This window comes from Hippopotamus amphibius, chromosome 2 (assembly GCF_030028045.1).
Source record: "Hippopotamus amphibius kiboko isolate mHipAmp2 chromosome 2, mHipAmp2.hap2, whole genome shotgun sequence".
In the NCBI taxonomy this organism is placed as follows: domain Eukaryota; kingdom Metazoa; phylum Chordata; class Mammalia; order Artiodactyla; family Hippopotamidae; genus Hippopotamus; species Hippopotamus amphibius.
The window spans coordinates 204,624,738-204,646,135 of NC_080187.1; the positions used below are offsets into that span (position 1 = coordinate 204,624,738).

The 21,398-nt window shown below is 38.1% G+C and overlaps 1 protein-coding gene across 3 annotated transcripts; it reads left to right on the plus strand.

Moving 5' to 3' along the window:
• Positions 1-681: 681 nt before the first annotated feature.
• LACTB (lactamase beta) lies at positions 682-18,479 on the plus strand. Of its 3 annotated transcripts, none has more exons than XM_057723971.1 (6): positions 682-1,098; positions 1,528-1,594; positions 3,040-3,230; positions 3,505-3,856; positions 4,763-4,928; positions 14,437-18,479. In XM_057723971.1, the coding sequence occupies exons 1-6, from the start codon at positions 736-738 to the stop codon at positions 14,966-14,968; spliced, it is 1,671 nt and encodes a 556-aa protein (XP_057579954.1). In that variant the 5' UTR covers positions 682-735; the 3' UTR covers positions 14,969-18,479. The 3 variants fall into 3 exon arrangements, with proteins under 3 accessions (XP_057579954.1, XP_057579956.1, XP_057579955.1); XM_057723973.1 differs by having other exon boundaries at positions 4,767-4,928; positions 14,437-14,573; XM_057723972.1 differs by lacking the exon at positions 14,437-18,479 and having other exon boundaries at positions 4,763-4,932.
• Positions 18,480-21,398: the final 2,919 nt, after the last annotated feature.

Here is a 21,398-nt window from a genome sequence, read left to right on the forward strand (position 1 = left end):
TATCATAGCCAACTGTATATGATTTACTTTTGGATTAAAAGTTTTAAGTGCAAATTTTACAACTTTTTTTACAGCCAAAAAAAAATTTTTTAATATAAGGCCTAGATATAACAATATGTTTGATGTGGTGTGCAGCTAGACCTTTCAGAAGTAAGAGATTTTAAAGGGCCTCAGAGAAATGGAAGGGGCCGAAATGAGACATAAAGAATGGAGATGGTAAGAGAAAGAAAAGGGTCCTGGGGGAAAGGAGATGCCTGCTGAGAGGCTGCTCTGTGCGAAGCGCTGTTGCAGGAGCTGAAGATCCAAAAGTAAAAGTCAAGGCTCTCCAAAGAGGTCACAGTCTGGTAAGAAATCAGATTAGTTCAGTGACACAAAAGCGTTCAGTGTTATTAAGGAAGGCGTGCGCACTAGGGGGTCTAGGTGTGGCGAGAGCGTCCATGGGGACGGGGACTAGGAAGGCTTCTCTGAGGAGGTGACGCTGGATCTAAGGGGAGGCGGCGCGGGGAAGGGGGTAAGGGATGGGGGAGAAAGATGAAATATCAAGAAAGAGACCAGGCGGAGAAAAGAAAGGAAAAGTGGAAGGCCTCGATGCGATCGGTGCTCCGGCCATCGGGTCTCGACTGCTAGGGCCTGAGCGCGGCCACCGCCCCCTCCGCCCCGCCCCTCCCCTGCCCCCGGCCCCGCCGCGCGCCCGGCCTGCGCGAGCTCTGAGGCTGCCGGCTCTCCAGAGACGCCATGTACCGGCTCCTGGCAGCCGTGACGCCCCGGGCCGCGACCCACGGGCGCTGCGCCTGGGGCTGCGGGCGTCGCGCGGCTCACCAGCGCGCCGGGCTGCCGCCGCTCGGCCCCGGCTGGGTCGGGGGCCTCGGGCTGGGGCTGGGGCTGGCGCTCGGGGCGAAGCTGGCTGGCGGGTTGAGGGGAGCGTCCCCCACGTCGCCGCCCGCGGCCCCCTACGCCGAGACGCCACCTCAGGCCGAGCCGCTGCCGCCGCAGGAGCAGCCCCTCGCCCCGAGGTCTCCGCAGACCCCGGCGCCGCCGCACGCCCGGCGCTTCGCCAGGGCCGTCGACAGCAGCCGCGACCTCCTGTACAGGATCAAGGTGCGGCGACGGGGGGCGTGGGCGGCCGGGAGCCCTGCGCCCCACCCCCGGCGTCACCCCGGAATGGGGCCCCTTGGTGGTCATCTCTCGGGGCGAGCGGACCCCACCGCGGGTGGCGGGGTGCCCGCTGTCGGCGTCCAAGAAAGACTTCCCGTTTACCGACCTCTGCGGGGGGGAGGGGGGGGCGTTGCCCGAGTCGGGGCGGAGGTCCCCTCACCGTTAACTCCAGGCCGGCCAGAGCCGAGGTGGGCGGGGGCCAGAACCGAGGTGGGCGGGGGCCAGAGCCGAGGGGCGGGGCCCGGGCGGAGGGGCGGGGCGGGGCGGGGCGGGGCCGGGCCGGGCCGAGGGAAGCCCCCAAGGAAGGCGCGGGTGGCTGCGCAGGGGATTTCGACGAGTTTTTGAACTGTTCTTTTCCCCGTTGGCTCTTAGGATGAGGTGGGCGCACCGGGCATAGTGGTTGGCGTCTCTGTAGATGGAAAAGAAGTCTGGTCAGAAGGTGGGCTCAGAACAGTTTTATTTCTTGGCTTGTTTTTTGCCCGTCGGTTCATGAAATCTTGATGTGTTACTCTTGGGCGTGAATCCCATGAAGTGCAGTTCAGTGTTCATAAAACTGTACATGCTGCAGAGAAAACGTGTGTAAGAGAATAAAGAACTGGACTTTCTATAAACAGCAAGGTTTAAAGTGTGACTGATGAATAAATTGGAGTCTTAAAGATGGCTTGTATTGTTCTCAGAGTTGTGTATAGAACAGTCTGTTAACTGCACATTTGTAGATAACCCTTGTGACTAGATAAAACGTCAGAATTTAGTATTTTTTAATTCAGTCAACAATTTATTGAGTCCCCTATTTGTAAAATGCACTGTACTAATAGGGGATATACATGATTCCTTGTCCTTAATGAGTTTACAATCTGTTTTTTTTTTCTTTTGCTATGCAGAGGTGTCAGCTATTCTTTCAAACAAAAAGCTAGCAGCTTTAGAAGAGATTTCTAATCATTTTATGATATTTTTGTCAAAGTATTTTGTAATTTGATTTACTTTTCCATTGCACACAAATTGGTCCAACTCATCACAGGAGGTTTTTAGGAACCCAACTTTTAGGAAGTGTTGTTTCAGACATCATTTAGAGGAAGTAGTACTTTAAAAGTTGGTAGGAGCAGTAAGGTTTTGAAAAGAAAAATGATTTTTTTCCTTCAAGTTTAAGTGTAGCCCAATCAGCATTTATGACAGATATTGTAATAAAAAATTATATAAATGTCAGCACTATAGGTGAGAGCTTTGTTTTGTATGCAAATATTTTGCAGCATAATATACATTTACAGGTGAAAGTAATTATTGTATACCTTTCTGTTCTTTACCTGTCACAGTTCTTTATATGTCTTAGATTTCCACACTTTTATCCTACAGAAGATGAAGCCAAACTTAAAATATTTTCTAGAAGGAGCTTTAAATTAGTTGTTTTTCTTCTGACTTGCAGCTGAATTAAATTGATGATTAGCTAGATTGGGTTTGCAGGGCTTCTTTTCACATTTGTTTTTATTGATTATTTTAAGGGATTTAGTGGAAACTCACTCAAAAATCAGAATAAATATAATCTGAAGAACAATTATGTTTTCTTTAGAGAATGTAGAGTAGTTTATTTAAAATGTGGAATAACCAAATTGTTTAGATAAGCTAAGAAACAGTAACTGAATAGGAAAATTACTGTTGTGTACAAGGTACAATTTCAGTTTAGTTATAAGGTAAAATTGTTAGGCTTACTGTTGTCAGTATAGCCAAGACATCCCTTATACATTCAATTTTAATTAACTTATGCAAGTGGAATACCTTTTCCTTTAGATAAACACATAGACTGTTTTAAGATAGTATTATTACAGTTTTTGAAGACTCCTTTGACCATGAAGCCTATTAATAGTGACTTTTTGCTTTTATTCCCCAAAGGTTTAGGTTACGCTGATGTTGAGAACCGTGTACCTTGCAAGCCAGAGACAGTTATGAGAATTGCCAGTATCAGCAAAAGCCTTACCATGGTTGCTATTGCCAAATTGTGGGAAGCAGGGAAACTGGATCTTGATACTCCAGTACAACATTATGTTCCTGAATTCCCAGAAAAAGAATATGAAGGTGAAAAGGTAATGAAGCTCACTGTTCATTTTTCTAATGACATTTAAGTGGTTTAAAAGCTTTCATAGGATTCTTTGGTTTGTTTTTAATTATTGTTAATGGATTAAAGTTTTGTTTTATCCAGATAATAACCAAGTGGGTACTTTTCTGAAACTTGAGGCTAAAGATGTGTACGTGACACATTTTTCTTAGCAGCAGTTTAAAATGGAAAATATTGCTGAAACATTATTCCAAGGCTACTAACTTTTTATTGTAATTGAATTTTCATGTTTTTACAATTAGGTTTCTGTCACAACAAGATTATTGATTTCCCACTTAAGTGGAATTCGTCATTATGAAAAGGACATGAAAAAGGTGAAAGAAGAGAAAGCTTATAAAGCCTTGAAGATGATGAAAGGGACGATGGAATCTGACCAAGAAAAAGAGTTAAAAGAAAAAGGAGGCAAAAGTAATGAAAAGAATGACTTTGCTAAAGCTAAGATAGAGCAAGATAATGAAGCCAAAGGCCGAAATTCGAAACCTTGCAAGAAAAAGAATGATTTTGAACAAGGGGAATTATATTTGAAAGAAAAATTTGAAAATTCAATTGAATCCCTAAGATTATTTAAAAATGACCCTTTGTTTTTTAAGCCCGGTGAGTGTTAATTTCTTCTTTATACAAAGTCGTTACTGAAGTATTAGTTTTCAGAAAATCCAAAATGATACCATCCTGAATGCATTCAGTGTGGTTAATGATTATGATTTTGTTGTCAGATGCTTGCTTTTTTGTCTGCAGTTCTTAACAAAGCCTAGCATCCAGGCAGCTAGTTGTTTGATTTAGCTTCATTGGAGGCTACCTAGACATTTAGTGGGTTCTCAGTATCGAGACCTTCATGGAAAAAATTAAATGTTGGAATAAGTCTCCAAATAAAATCTGGACCGAAGTTGACATGATAAAGTATTGCTAATATTTTAGTATTTCATTAGTATTTAAATTGTTCAACTTATTTTGTGCTTTCATTTCTTAAAGAAATTAGTATGCATCAACTTAATTTTATTTCCCCGAAAGCTGATCTATAAAAATAATTTTTTCTGTATATTTTTTGGTATGATGCCTACTGAAGCCACTTTAAATTTATTGCAGGTTTATGTACTTGTATTCCATTTTCATTTTAAAAGTTGTTTGTGGGAATTCCATGGCAGTCCAGTAGTTAGGGCTCCACACTTCCACAGCATCGGGCACGGGTTCAATCCCTGGTCGGGGAATTAAGATCCTGCAAGCCACGTGGCTTGGACCAAAACAAAAAACAAAAACGAACAAACAAAAACTGATAAGTACACCGATCATCGTTTTATTCTTGTGTTAGAGATGTGAAATAAGCAGGGCCATTGCAAAGTTGACTAAATTTGTTAATATATCATCCATGATCTTTACCTAAATGCTAAAGTAAAATATTCCAGCTTTAAAGATATGCCAATTTTCAGTGGGAAAATATTTTACATGTATTTAAATAATAATGAACCATTTTCTTTTTTTTCCCCCTTGCAATGATGTCTCAAGGTAGTCAGTTTTTGTATTCAACTTTTGGCTATACCCTACTGGCAGCCATAGTAGAAAGAGCTTCAGGATATAAATATTTGGACTATATGCAGAAAATATTCCATGACTTGGATATGCTGACAACTGTGCAGGAAGAAAATGAGCCAGTGATTTACAATAGAGCAAGGTAAATGAATACCTCCCAGTGTGTCTAGCTATATTGCATCTTCACACTATGTTATCAATTTAAAGTCACATTTTGCTTTTCTCCATTACAAAATCAGCTTGCCACATTTTGGGAGCTTTTCTACATGTCTAGTTTTCCACCTATAATGTAAGGAAAATAAAATATATTTTATTTTTCAAATACACATATATTTTAAGTACCCCAAGATCCTAAGATAAAAGATAGCAATAATAATTTAAGCACATGAGTAATTAAACCAAAATTGCACCCATCAGGGGCATCTGTAATTTGCTCTTCCATCATCCCTTTTCATATGTTTTAGTTAATGCTTTGTTTATTTACCTTTTATTATTTTTGTGCTTTTAATTTTGAGATTATCTCATATTTATAGAAAAGTTACACAAACTAGTACAAAGAATTTTCATATACCCTTCAACCAGATTTGCCATGTCACTCATTTTACCACATTTGCTTTATCTGTCTGTCTCTATGTTATTTTTTTCTCAGGCATTTGGAAATCAGTTGCTGACATGGTACCCCTTATACTTAAGTGGTACCTGTAAATATTTAAATGTGTATTTTCTAAAAATAAGGACATCCAGAAAATTAATATCAACACAATGCTCATATCAAATGTACAGACTTTATTCAAAGTTCGCCAGTTATCCCAATAAATGTCCCTTATAACGAAAGGAAAAAAAAATTTTTTCTGGTGCAGGGTCTAATATAGGATCACACATTACATTTAGTCATCAAGTCTCTCAGAAGTCACATGAGTTCAATTTGTTCCATTACTGGTGATGGTAATTTTAATCACTTTGTTAAGGTGGTATATCCCAGGATTCTGCAATGTAGAAATTTGAAGGTCATTTTATTGAAATATATCAAACTAAAATTTTATCTTAACTTTTACTAGTAATTTGTAAAAAAGGCTTTGGAAGAGAATTTTTTTTTTTTAAGAGAATTTTGAGACTAAAGACTAATGAGAGTTTTATGGTAATGGTGTTTTCTTTTCCATTTTACTCTTATTATTTGCTTTGTTAGAAAGGTAACAACACATTTAACAAATCAACTGTTACTTTTACCTTTTAAGTTTCCATTAGAGAACATACTTTACAGATGACTTACTGGTACTTGACTAGATGTAATGGTAGATTTTTTTGTTTTATATTCCTATCCCCATACTAGTTTTGTTCAATTTTCTGTTGTATTTAGTTAAATTATTTTTAAATTATCAGCTTATTTAAAAGAATCAAATATGCATTACAAATCAGCCTGAAAGAGGTTTTTTGAACCTAAAAGAAATTAGGTTAGCAGCAAGCAATGAATTTTAATTTTTAAATGGCCTGTAGTTTTTTTAAAATTCCCTTTTATTTTTATTGAAGTGTAGTCAGTTTACAGTGTTTTGCTTATTTATGCTGTATAGCAAAGAGACTCAGTTATACACATATATGCATTCTTTTTTTATATTCTTTGCCATTATGGTTTATCCCAGGAGATTGGATATAGTTCCCTGTGCTATACAGTAGGACCTTGTTTATCCATTCTAAATGTAATAGTTTGCATTAACCGCAAACTCCCAGTCCATCCCTCTCCCTGCCCCCATCGCCTTTGGCAATCACAAATCTGTTCTCTATGTCTGAGAGTCTGTTTTTGTTTTGTAGATGGGTTCATTTGTGCCATATTTTAGATTTCACATATAAGTGGTCTCATATGGTATTTGTTTTTCTGTTTCTGACTTACTTCACTTAGTGTGATAATCTCTAGTTGCATTGATGTTGCTGCAAATGGCATTATTTCTTTCTTTTTTATGGCTGAGTAGTATTCCAACATATGTATGTACCACATCTTCTTTATCCATTCATCTGTCGGTGGACATTTAGGTTGTTTCCATGTTTTGGCTGTTGTGAGTAGTGAACATAGAAGTGCATATGTCATTTTGTATTATAGTTTTGTCCCGGTATATGCCGAGGAGTGGGATTGCTAGATCATATGGAAACTCTATTTTTAGTTTTTTACAGAACCTCCATACTGTTTTCCATAGTGGCTGCACCAACTTACATTCCCACAAACAGTGTAGGAGGGTTCCCTATTCTCCACACCCTCTCCAGCATTTGTTATTTGTAGACTTTTTAATAATGGAAATGGCCTATAGTTTTCAACCACTTCAGATATTGTTTATTATTTTTAGGTCCAATATTATGTTCTACTGGAAAGCATAAGAAAAAATAACAAATACCCGAAGTTGTCATTTGAATCTAGAGAAGATTCTCTAGTAAAGGTGGTATAGATGCATGACCTTATTTTGATTTAAATCTAGGCATTTGATAACAAATGCCTACACTTATATATGAGGGAGAATTATTGAGCTTCTTTTCTCAGCTGAAAATTAAGGCTCCATGAGTGTGCAGACTGCAAGGCAGCTATCATTTGCTGTTTTCTTAATGAGTGATTAATTTGTGATGCACAAAAATCAAAATATGGCATATGATGGTGAGTTAATTTCATTTTATCTCCCATTCTTTAAAAAAAAAAATAAAGGCAGTGGGTTTCTATTTCTACTGTTAAAGGTTCCTATCAGCTCTGGGTTTTTTCTTTAGATTTTGGTGTTGTGCCCAATGGTGCTAGAGGAGTAAGTGATTCATTTTAGGTAGATTAAATGGACTGCCGAAATAAAATAGGACACTAAAAGAAGAAGGAAATGTTACCAAGGAAAATGTTCTGTCCATTTGCTTTGTTTTTATTTTACTTGATACAATATCTGTTTGGGCCTCTAAAGCTCAACTCTGATTCTTTTTGATTTTTGTAGTAATTGTTTCACAAGAGCTTAGAGGCACCAGCTTTTGGGGGAAGTTCAGGGAGTACAAGAAATCTTCTGAAAGATATGTGTTTTTAAAAAAAAAAAGACCTTAAAGTAAAATTTAGTAAGTGCATATGTTTTTATTCATTTGTTTTATGGTACCATTTTACAAGAAATAAAATTTCCAGCAAGGGTTTGCAGCTTTGTTATCTAGTCTGCTGACTCCTTATAATATAAATATATTTATATTATCTTGACCTAGGCTTTTTAGAGTCACTGTGCCCCAAGAGAAAATATTTATCATCTTTATCACTTCTCTGTGTGTGTGTATGTGTGTTTGAAATAGTGCCTCACAGTGTCTGTCACCTGTTGAAGGTATTCCCCCAGAATCCCACCCCAGAATACTACTTACATTTCTTTGGCCAGAATTTTAGCAAGAGGCGACATTCAGCTGTGAGGAATGCAGAGAAGTTAGTTTTTAGTTGGGTGTATTTGTTTTCCTGAATAAAACTGGAGTTTCTTAAATGGAAGAATAGGAACATTGATTCTGTATATGCAAATAGATATATTGATTCTGTATTTCAAGTATACTCTGTATAGGCAAGTAAACTAAATAATCCTTTAAGCAGAGACCCACAGGGGAATGCAGTGAATGCTCTTGCCACTGAAAGACGCTCAGTTTGTTGATGGGGGAGTACTTAGTCAATGCATTAGCTTATTACTAGACTCTGTTCATATTTTCTCTGTGTTTGACACAAATAAGACCAAAATCAAATAAAATAAATGTTTTCTGGAGTGTTTGCTGTATTTTGACAGTAAAGATATGGTCTTTACCTTCTCTTATTAACTTCATTATTATTTATTTTTATTTTCTAGAGTATATTCTAAAATTAAGCATTGTTTCTTATGAAGCTCTTTTTTATGCCTTTAGCTGATGGACTCTAGTAGTAGGTTCAGTACATGTTAATGCTAAATGTTAGAGTGGGATTGATTCTTATAATACGCATTTTAAATTATGTGGGTTTTTAAACTCTCATAGCAATAAAATACAAAGTGATGTATAATTGTTTGTAAAGGCATTTACAAAGCATTTAAAAAATTATTTTGAATTTATAAGTTTGTAGATGTAGATTTCTGTGGTAATATAATGTTCTTATGCAGAAACTAGAGATTCTTAAATAAGTAGGAAGAGGCTGTTTGTCATCTGGCATCATTCCATCAATTATTCAGTTACAGAGATGTCCCAGTAACTTAAGAACTCGTGTCTATAATTCCATTCTTTTTAGTGCAGAAATTCCTTAAGAATTTGAAATAGTAAAGTTATCATTCAGCTAAACAAAATTATTTTCATGAGAAGTCAATTTGTCCTCTGTGAAAAGGAATCAAAAGATTAAAGTCTAGAATTTGCCTTTTTAACATTTAGAATTCTAGATTAAAGTCTAGAATTCTTCATATATTTATATTTTAAAAGAGGAGTGACTGAGTCATCCTAATTTCTAGTCTTGATGTGCTTTGAAACGCTTTATGAAGTTGCACAAAGCTGATTATTAACCAAAATAGATTGGTAGTTCTCTCCTAGTTTACAAACTTGGAGTTCATTCTAAGAAATATATTTCTCAATGAGAAAACGTATTTTTGTTATTCTTTTATATGGCTTCTTTGAGATTTGATTGGCTGGAAATACAAGTATAATCAGAGTTCAGGCAGAAAGTAATGAGGACCTAAAATACAGGACTGGCCATAGGAATGGAAGGAAGGGAGAAAGGTCGGACAGAAAGCTGAGGCTGAATGATGGGATTTATCATCATTGGATGTAAGAGTGTTGAGGGCAAGAGAGGCAAGAAAGGTTTCAGTGGAGAGGAGAACTATAAGAAGGTTTGGAAGAGATTAGTTTTGGATGTGTTCATTTTGAGAAATGAGAAAACCATGTATCAAATCATTGGTTCTTAGGAGAGTGCATTAAGATCCTCTGTAGAATTTTTTTTTTTTAACCTTCAGAGTACATACCTGTGGTCACTCCTGCTTCACCCAATTTTGTGACTTGGACTTTTGGGGGACATATAAGAACCTTGACAGAAGAAAGAGGAGTTATCTTTCAAATTATATGTTCCATTGTCCCTTCAAAGTTATAAATTTTGAAGGCAGGGATGAGGCCCACTGCTGATTCTAATAAACAACATTAAGAGCAAAACACATTTGAGAATTATTAATGCTAGTAGAAAATCCAATAGTAAATTTGGAAAAGGGTTGTGGTACAGCTGCAGTTTTGTAGTTATCTCTGTAGATAAGAAGACCTGGGACACTGGAACCACTGATGATTGGAGGGATATGGGGAATCATACTACTGAGAACTGGAAGAGACAGCACAGAGCAAAGTGGCCTGTGGGGAGTGTCAGCGAAGCGCTGGGTCACAGTGCTACAGGGGCAGTCAGGATGAGGACCGTAAAAAGGGAATTAGATCCTTGATAACCCACAAGAGAGCTGTTTAGTAGAGATGGGGGAATAGAAGCCAGATTGTAAGGAATTGAATGAATGGAGAGTGCATGGAAACTGCAGGTGCAGACGGTTTCCTGAATTGTAGTTTAGCAATAAATGAGAGTGAAAGGACTGGTAGCTGGAAGCTGTAACAAGGATAAAAAAAATAAAAGGTTTTTTTTTTTTTTCCTTAGGATATAGGAAACTAGAGCATTTTGTGAACTAAGGTGAAGGAGTCAAAATTCCTAGCATGGCACAGATAGTCCTTTGTGACCTGTGCCCTGTCCCATGTCTACTTCTCCAGTATCACCTTTTGAAGCTCTCTGCTTCAGTCAAACTGAACTGTTTTGTTCCCCAGCAAAGTGAGAAACCATTTCAACAAGGCTAGCTCTCACTAGTGCTCAGGATTCCTCACAACCATCTTGCTTGTCATCCTACAACCTTTTACTCAAAGCAATATTGGCATCACTTGGGAGCTTGTTAGAACTGCAGAATTTGGGGCCCTCCCCAAACCCGCTGAAGCAGAATCTGCATTTTAGTAAAATCTCCAGATAATTCATATGGTGCTCTGAAATTTAAGAACCGTCCAACAAGACTGTTAGCCCTTTGAGAGCAGCTACAGTGTGTGGTTTTTCTTTTCTCTCTAGTGCCTTGCAAGGAGTCTCCATTAAATACCTGGCCAACAAATGATGCTTTCATGTGTTCAACGTATTTAACGAGCACTTAGGAGATGGCCAGTACTGTTCTAAATAGGGGAAACGTCAGTGAACCTGGTAGATAAGATTCCTGCCCTTATGAAACTTACATTCTATGGGAAGAGACCGACAAATGTGTAAACTTTGTTTACACAAGAATCTCAGGTATTGATGTGAAGAAAATAGAATAGGACAATGGAATATAGAGGGAGAGGTTGTTAGCAGGGAGGTCTATTTAAAAGATAATGGTTTTAGGGCTTCCTCGGTGGTGCAGTGGTTAAGAATCCACCTGCCAATGCAGGGGACACGAGTTCGAGCCCTGCCCCAGGAAGATCCCACATGCCGCGGAGCAACTAAGCCTGTGTGCCACAGCTATTGAGCCTGCACTTTAGAGCCCGTGAGCCACAACTGCTGAGGCCCATGCGCCTAGAGCCTGTGCTCTGCAACAAGAGAGGCCACCGCAATGAGAAGCCCGCGTACCACAACAAAGAGTAGCCCGTGCTCGCCGCAACTAGAGAAAGCCCATGTACAGCAATGAAGACCCAACACAGCCAATAAATAAATAAATTAATTAATTAAATTTAAAAAATAAAAATAAAAAGATAATGGTTTTAGGCCATGTCAGTTGAATTGAAACATGAATAATAAGGAAAGCTAGTTTGCCTTGTTGCAAATACAGAAGCAAGTTTGGTATGAAAGAAGTAAGGCAAGGTGTTGTAAGTGATGAGGTCAAAGAGGTAAGCAAGGGCTAAATTACATTGGACCATGAGTATCAATGCCTTTAGACCCACTGCCCCTTAACAAATGTGTTATAACACCTCCTTTAATATCTGAAATGAGAGTCAGGTCGTATAACCTACACTCAATACTCTAACTAAAATATAAACAAGAAACAAAAGGAATATTTATAATTTATCACAAATAATATATATCTTAATATGATAACATTTACTCATAACAGCGTGAGAAGACATAATAAACTCAACTCCAGCTTAATACGTAAAATTATTTTAAACGTGACAAGAAAATGCAGACCAATACAGGTTTATTGCATTGGTGCTTTAACTCGTGTCCTTGGTGGCTAACTCTGGCTAAAGTTTTGCGCAAACTAGAGTGTGATCTTCAATTTTCACAGTGGTTGCATTCAAGAAAAGTGCATTGTAGAGTAAAAAGTACTTTGTATTTATATGTAAAATGGAGAGGGTTCGAGGATCAGCTAGTTATAAACAGTTTTACTTACATGGGTATCTGATAGGATAGTTGACCTCACAGGATATAGGAGAATGCACCACTATGTGGGACTTTCCTATACACCACGGGGCATTTAGGACCCTTGGGCCTCTATCCACTAAATGTCAGTAAGAGCCCTCTAATAATTGTGACAACTAAAAAATGCCTCTTAAAATTTTCCTTGGGGAGTTAGTACTGTCTCTGTTGAGGACCATTGATTGTGTTGTAGACCATAGTGAGAAATTTGGGTTCTATTCTCATTACATTCTTAACAGTTGGAGGGTTTCAAATGGGTGGGAGAAGGGGGGGAGACAGTCTCTGGCTTCTGCCTGGAGGATGGACTGAAAGGAGATAACAATCTAGGAGGTATTTCTGGTGAAACAAGCTTGTAGAGGCAATAAGAGGCAGTCAAAGATGCAGGTGGTAGAATTAGTCTTAAAAACAATAGGAAAATGTTTAAAGATTGGATGATGATGTAAATGCATTTTAAGATAAAGATGGGAGTTTCTAGCTCACTTTGGATGGCCTCAGTCTTCTCAGTAAAATGACTGGGCCTGAGGTAGGGTAGAGGACTGAGGGTGGAAGAGATTGGGAATACCTGTTATGAAGAGTATACCAAGGAGTACCCAGGAAAAGAATAAGAGGATTTGAGAACAGCAGTGAAGACCCTTACTTAGCAAGAGTATGAATTTATACCAGTCAGCTTTGTTATATGATTCCTGCAGCCCTTCTTGGTAGATAAGGGGTACCTAGGTTTATTCAGGGTTGATGGATTGATGTAGTGTAAGTTCAGAAGAGTGCTAATGAGATCACAGCTGAAATAGTTGACATGGCTGATGATATAGTTCAGCCTAGAAGAGAAAATCAGGAAACCACTAGAAACTAAAAGACCTGGGAAAATTGAGAAGACTCAAGGGGAATGGATGAAGGTTCCATTGAGGGCAGAGAGCAGGTTCATTTTGGAGAGCTGAAAAGACAAGAAGTCATAGTCATAGGAAGAAATTTCTGAGTTTCAGACCTTAGTGATAAAACAGTTTAAAATGATGGTGAGGTTCAGATCTGACAGTGCTTATAAATAGCCAAGGTAGAATGAAGATGAAGGTCATTACGGGTGAGAATGTCAGCAAACTGAAAACCTAAGAGCACTATTTCATTATGAATCTTGAAGGAGCCTCATGAACCAAGTGTCCTTCTTTTGTTTAGTTATTTTGTGATTTCATTTCATGTACCTAATGTTGATGGTACAGTCTCCTCATATTAGAATGGAAACCCCATGAGGTTAGTCTCTTTTGTTTAACATTTTATCCCAACATCCAAATAGTGCCTGGCTCATAGTAAATGCTCCATCAATAACTGTTGAATGCTTGAGTGAATAACAGCTACCATTTATTAAGTACCTATCAAAAATATGCAAAGTGCTTTACACATTTATGTCTAACTCTGCAAAGTAGATGTTTTTGTCCCCTTTTACAAATTAGGGTGGAAGCAGAGAAGCAACAGACTGCTTGGATTTTAATCCAACTCTGCCTCTTAAAAGCTGTGTGGCTTTGGGCAAGTTATTTATATTCTCTGTGCTTCAGTTTCCTCATCTGTAAAGGAGGAATTATAATAGTACCTACCTCCTAACATTGTTACAAGAATAAATTAGTTCTTATTTATATAGTTCCTTGAACAATGCCTGGAACGTAGTAAGAACTGTATAAGTGTTTGTTAATCAAATCAAATAAGCATAGCCAATAAGGGTGAGAGTTGGGATTCAAACTGAAATTTGCTAACTCCTGCTTCTTCCACTACACCAAGAGAGTACCACATCATATCATTATATCTAGTATTTCTATGTTATTTTTAACCAAGAGATGTAGTCTCCTTACAAATATTAACCTTATTCCTGAACATCCCAATAGGTTCATTTTCAGTTATAAAATTTACATGTGGCAGGCACATGATTCATTGAGCCCAGGGGCTGAAAATATCTACCAAACAGGTGTTTCTTCATATGCGTGAGGAAAATGTATATCATACATAGTACTAATCAGTACATTTTTTACAGATATTAGAAGTTTGATACACTTAGCATGGGCAAGCCTTGCCAATAGAAAAAACAACCCACTTCTATACTTTAATTACTCAATTATCTATGTTTCATTTGATTTGAACCATACTGAAAACTAGTGGCTAGTTTCTGAGAAAATATGTTCACTACAATGAAATACAGTCTGTCTCATGTATACATTTTCCTATTCATCTTCATGTATAAAGTCAATAATAGACTATCAAGTTTTTAATGACTATTTTTATTTCATTTTAGATTTTATGTTTACAATAAAAAGAGACGTCTTGTCAACACACCTTACGTGGATAACTCCTATAAATGGGCTGGTGGTGGATTTCTGTCTACAGTAGGTGACCTTCTGAAATTTGGGAATGCAATGCTGTATAGTTACCAAGTCGGGCTGTTTAAGAGCTCAAATGAAAATCTTTTACCCGGATATCTCAAACCAGAAACAATGCTTATGATTTGGACACCAGTCCCTAACACAGAGATGTCTTGGGATAAAGAGGGTAAATATGCCATGGCATGGGGTGTTGCGGAAAAGAAACAAACATATGGTTCTTGTAGGAAGCAACGGCATTATGCCTCTCATACTGGAGGTGCAGTGGGTGCCAGTAGTGTCCTGCTGGTCCTTCCTGAAGAACTGGATGCAGAAGCTATAAATAACAAGGTTCCCCCAAGAGGAATAGTTGTTTCGATCATATGTAACATGCAGTCTGTTGGCCTCAACAGCACTGCTTTAAAGATTGCTCTGGAATTTGATAAAGACAGATCAGACATACCTTAACATCACAGGTGCAAAACGAGCTTTTATGGTTTTGTTTTTGTTTTTTTGAAACAAAGTCCCCAAACACATGAGATTTTAAAGAATCAATTTGTAATAGAGTATAATTGAATGCAGAGAATTATGTACCTCTAATTGCTTAATTTTGTAATTGTCTTTTATTGTAGGATGAGTTCTTTATACTCAGGGAAGTAACTATATTTTTACTTTTTGAGAAAAGTGTTAACTCTTGAAATAAAATTTTCTGATAAAAAATGTACTTTTTGAATGTGTAATATAGAGAAAATCTCATTCAACAGGAACCTCAGAATATCATTCTTTTAATATGACAGCAGAAACCAGATTATGAGAAGTGGTATATTAGTTACCTGTTGCAGCTTAAAAGAGCCCGTATGTATTATCCCATGGTTTCTGAGGCTCAGGAATTCAGGAGTAGCTCTGCTGGGTGGGTCTAGCACCAGAGTCTGTAATGAGGCTGCAGATAAAATGTTGTCGTCATCTAAAGACTTCTCTGGTCCTGGAGGAAATCCTTCCCAAATGGCTTATTCACTCACAGATCCTAAGACCTGTGAACTAAAGATGTTATTTGCTCCCCACATCGAACCAGACACAGGCTGGCCGCTGCTTGGTTAGTACTCAAGACTTGAGAACAGTTCTTGACTCCTGGCTATGTTCTCTGAGCTCTTAGTTCAGCCCTTTTTTTTTTCATGAAAGGCAGCATGCGTTTGCATCAGAGTGGTTTTCTCAACCTGCTTTCTGCTTGTACGAGTTTGAGGGTCCAAAGGGCTCTTTTGTACTCTCCTTTCAGTCTAAGTTAACAGTCTTCCTGCTAATATAATTTTTTTAAACTTTGTGAGTTTTAATCTCTCTACAGATCTCATTGAGGTTCATGCTAATAAACAAAAGCCGTACCCAAAAATCTCTTCAAAACATACCCCTCTCTAACTTGAAATGCAGCTGAGACAATTGGAGAAAATACTGTTAAGCTTCTATTAAGGCCTATTGTTTAAATAGCTCTCGAGGCACCATCTTGGTTCTTTCCACAGAAAGAACCTTGTAAAGGATTTTATAGTCACACCCTCAACTTCATCTTTAGACTGTTTTTTTCCTGGAAGTGCTCTAAATTTTATCCTTGCCTTGAAACTGTTTCTTAATTTTAGCATCTTTTGTCATCTGGAGGGTCTGGGAATTTTCCAAACCATCAATTATTGATTCATTTTTTAGTAATCCTTCCTTTAGCTTATCTCTCTCCTGTTTTTTTTAGTACAAGCATTGAGAAGAAGCCAAGAGTCAACACTGTGTCTGGAAATCTCAGCTAGAGTCACACAGTTATTTAGGCACATTTTCTACTTTCTATGGTCTTGCAGGCAACAGTGTTGCCAAACTTTCTGCCACTGCAGAACAGTAGCCCTCTTTCCTCCAATTTCCAATAAGATTTTTTCCTTAAGCTCCTTTAAATCCACAGGTGCAGCCTCCTCAAAGGCCATCATACTTCTAAACAGTTTCTTCAGGGCTTCTCAGGCTTTCACTGACACTTTTCAAAGTCCTTACAACTTCTATTCACTTGTTCTATTCCAAATTCACTCCACATTTTAGGTTTTTGTTATAGCTTCACTCTACTTCCAGGTATCAAAATTTGTAATGTAAAAAATATGTATTTCAGATACAATTCACAATTCACGTATCTTAAAATCAACCTTTAAAGTGTACAATTTAGTGGTTTTAGTATATTCACAAGATTGTGTTCCCATTCAATTCCAGAACATCTTCACCCAAAAAAGAAATCTTATACTCATTAACATTTGCTCTGCATTCTTCTCTACTCCCAGGCCCTGGCAACCACCAATCTACTCTGTCTTTTTGGATTTGCCTATTACGGATATTTCGTATAAGTGGAATCATATAATATGTGGCCTTATGTGTCTTGGCTTCTTTCATTTAGTCTAATGTGCGTTAACTATGTATTGCTGCATAACAAACTACCCCTTCTCACAAATTCTCTGTTTCATAAGTTTGGGAGCAGTTTAGCTGAGTAGTTCTAGCTCAGGGTCTCTCCTGTGGCTGCAGGTAAGATGTCAGTAGGAGTTTCAGTCACCTGAAAGCTTGACTGAGGCTAGAGGACCTCATTCCAAGATAGTTCACCCATGTGGCTATAGGCAAGAGGCTTCTATTCCTTGCTAGCTTTGGGGAAGAGGTCTCAATGTCTCACTTCATGGACTTCTCCATAGGTCTGCTTGACTGTCCTATGGCTTCCCTCAGATTGATTAAAGAGAGAACAAGACAAAAGCCACAATGTCTTTTATATTGTAGCCTTGGAGGTCATACACTATCGCCTGTGCCAGATTCTACTGGTCACACAGACCAACCCTGATCCAGTGTGGGAGCGGGCCACATACCAGAAGGTAGGGTTCATTGGGAGCCATCGTGGAGACTGGCTCCACAGATGGCTTACTGTAGTGTTGACTACTGGGAAATACTGTTGTAGCAGCCATAGATGATGAATATTGGAGACTGCACTGAATTCAGGGAAATTCAAAAAGAAATCAAAGTTTTTATACACTCTAATGCAAGAAGGCTTTTCTATAGTTCTGAGCTGTCAGCCTGTTTCTTCACTCCACTTTGATCTGTAAAGGTAAGTAGATGGATATTTCTGAAGGGTCAAAGTACACAGAAAGCAGCTCCCTACAACAGATCCATTTCATCTCCTTATTTCTTTCTGGCTTCTCCTGACCTCTAGGTCTCCTATTCATATTTGTCAAATTTTTCAATCCATTCTGCCTTTGATAAATATAAAATGCCTTCTTTTAATTTTATTCTAAAATTTTAACATTAAATATTGTGACTAAAAGCAAATCAAATTAATGGCAATTTTACAAAATATTTCTAATATTGGCAGATACGTGTTTTTAGTTTGATCATGTGATATCAATGTGAGTTTTGCACCTTAGCACAGACCACGGAGCAAACTGCTTGGAGCAGCCAAGGAGGTGACATTTACATTGGGAGAGGAGGAAAGAGCATTGTCTTGGTGTCAGGGAGAAGTGTGACGTGACTGAACTATCTGTATGGGAAGAGCCACAAAGTGTGAAGAGCCCTGTGAAGTTAGTGGATGCACTTGCTTTAGACTAGTTTTTCACTTTTCAGAATTCTTGTAGAAGCTCTGAGAAGAGCTGGGAACCTTCTCAGAAAATGAACCAATATACACACATCAGGGATTCACAGACCCAGATGGAATTCCCATTTGCCACTATAATTTATTTTCTTACTTGATACTGTTAGAAACAGCACTGATAAATTTCCACATCTCCCAAAGTGGTAATTCCCGTGTGGCTGATCCTTAATATTGGGAAAGAGAACTCATGAGAACTTGACAGAAGTTTCTTGTGTTTTGGGTTTTTTTTTTTTCCCTGAAATTTACAGCTTGTCAAGGTGGTTATTGGCTACAAATGATTTGCTTTACTTTCCTATCACAGAATACAAAATTTTTAAATTCTACCCCAGATTTGAAAGCTGAGATTCTGGAAATATGTCTTTGTAGTTTTTAATAGGAAAAAATTTAAATCTTCGTGTAGATGCATTAGAGTTCATTATTGCATTTTACAAAGAAAAAAAAGTTACTTTTATAGAATAATAATCTCACCTTGTAACCTTTTAGGATTTTACAGCTACATTTTCACAATTATAGGCATAAAGAATTATATTGTTAAGATATTTGCTATTGATTCAGGTTCAAATAGTCTGAGTTCTGTTTCTTAGGGGATACCAGAATAGCTAACTGATCTTTTATTTTGTGAAAAAAAAAAAAAAAACTAGAAAGCACAAAAGGTTCACATGGCAAATACCCATATAATCCCAATACCCAGAATTTAAAATGTTTACATTTAGTTAAATTTTCTTCATTTAAAAAATACTAATAAATAAAATATAATAAAGCTGAAGACCCCTAAAACTACCACCAAAGTCCCACTCCTTTTGCCCTGCAGGGACCTGCTGTCAGGAGTTGGGGTATATCCTTCCAATCTCTTGTTTAATGCTTTCACAGCCAAGTATATATATTCATATATAGTATTGTTATTTACATTTATACAAATAGCACCATACTATACATGTTTTCTACACTCCCCTTTTAAATTTAACATTGTTTTCTGACCTGGTTAAGTTGGTAAATATAAATCCAGTATATTTTAACTGCTATAAAATACTACACTGTATGACTGTATTACATTATCCATTTTCTTTATTGATAGATTTTTTTTTTTTTTTTTTTTACTGTTATATGCAGTGCTGTAAGGAACATCCTTTTCTTTGACTTGAGCCATATGAAACTTTTTCTGCGTCAAAAATGCTTGGATATAGACAATTTTATATAGGTGAACTTAATTCTTTTGTTTGTGTGCCAACACTGACTTTTAATTTTGGACTATGCAGTCGATGGAAAATGGCATCTGATTGTTTTTACTTGCATTTACCTATTGTTAGTGAAGTTAGACCTATTTTCATACGTTCACTGCCCATCTGGATTTCCTCTAATGTAAATTTCCCACTTACATTCTGTGCTCATCCAGAATTGGGAAATGAATAAAGCATTTCTTTAAGAATTGATTGTGGACATGTTCATGGATTGGAGAATGAATAATCTTGATAAATATTGGAGTTCTCCCAACACGTGGTAAAATTTTTAACGGCCACGAATTCCTCCTGTTCCATTGCGCATGCTCCTTTGCATTGTGATTTTGCCTCTCTTCTCAGCCAAAGGTGGTGTCTGTTTCTCCACCTCCTCAAATCTGGGGGGCCTTGTGACTTGCTTTGACCCATGGAATGTGCTGGAAATGATGTTGCACAAGTTCCAGCGCTTAGGCTTCAAGAGGCCTTCAAACTTCCATCTTCACCCTCCAAGAACATTGCCCCCAAGACTGCCACGTAAGGAAACCAGACTACCTTACTGAACACCCCAGCTGACAGCCAGCACCAGACAAGTGACTGAAGCCATCGTGGACCTTCCAGTCCAGTTGAGCCTCCATAAGAATGAAGCCACATGAGTGAGCCCAGGTAAGACCAACCTACAGAACCATGAAAAAGGATAAGTCCTCATTATTTTAAGCCACTAAATTTTGGAGTGGCTTGCCTTGCAGCAATAGTTAATAATGCTCCAGTGAGGTAATGAAGTGGGTAAATAATTTGGAAGAAAAAAATACAACTTGAAAGTCCTTGCTTTTGAATACACAGGATCCCTTTTTATTTTAAAGAATACTGTTAACAGAGTGCTTACTATGTGTCAGGCATTGCGCTAAGCACTTTATGTGTTATCTTCAAAACAATCCAATTAAGTAGAAATTATACTTATTTTGCCCAAAGTCACACAAGCATTAACCATTAGAACTCATTTCAAATCCAGGCATGTCTGACTCAAAAGCCTGTTTTAAAATCATCTTGTCTTCCCATAAAAAAAGCACCTCTAAAAATTTACAGACCCAATAAAAGGACATTTAGTGGCATGCAATTTTATAGATGCAGTGTTTAGTAAAAAAATACATTGTCACATAAAATGAATGAAAATAGATATGAATCAGGATTTTAATTAGTAAATCTGGCTGCAAATAAAGAAAAATACACTTTTGTTATTAATATGCAAATTAAAGCAAACAAAGATGGCACAGTGGAGTCATGCTTTGACACACTCCCTCTCTTACATACATAGCATGATATATAAAATGTGAAATGAGAAAATGAAAAAGACACTCATGGACTTAAGAATACAAACACAAAACACTGAGCAAGTCTGAAGCTGGTGTCTCCTGAGCTCTGGGTCCAGAAGGCAGTGGCAGCTCCAATATTCTGATCCTGTAGAATGATTAAAACTAAACCTGCTTCCCTAAGAAAAATTTAAAATGTGGGCTTTTAACTAAATCTGACAGAACTATTCTCCCTAATTTTTTTCCAAGGTGAAGTTTTGCTAGGCAAGAAAATAACAGTAGACCTGGTACAGGTCTGCTATGAACACTGAAGTGCATGTATCCTTCCTTTTTTTTTTTTTTTTTAATACATTTATTTATTTACTTATGTATTTATTGGCTGTGTTGGGTCTTCATTGCACCCGGGTTTTCTCTAGTTGTGGAGAGCGGGAGCTACTCTTCATTGCGGTGCACGGGCTTCTCACTGTGGTGGCTTCTCTTGTTGTGGAGCATGGGCTCTAGACATGTGGGCTTCAGTAGTTGTGGCACGTGGGCTCAATGTTTGTGGCTCTCGGGCTCTAAAGCACAGGCTTAGTAGTTGTGGCACTCGGGCTTAGTTGCTCCGCGCCATGTGGGATCTTCCCAGACCAGGGCTCGAACCCGTGTCCCCTGCACTGGCAGGCAGATTCTTAACCACTGTGCCACCAGGGAAACCCCAAATTGCATGTTTCCTTTCGAATTATGGCTTTCTTCAGATATAT

Coding starts and splice junctions, on each gene's coding strand:
- LACTB (XM_057723971.1), top strand. CDS start 736: ATGTACCGGCTCCTGGCAGCCGTGACGCCCCGGGCCGCGACCCACGGG. Junction 1,595..3,039: donor AAAAGAAGTCTGGTCAGAAG/GTGGGCTCAGAA, acceptor TATTCCCCAAAG/GTTTAGGTTACGCTGATGTT. Junction 4,929..14,436: donor GTGATTTACAATAGAGCAAG/GTAAATGAATAC, acceptor ATTTCATTTTAG/ATTTTATGTTTACAATAAAA.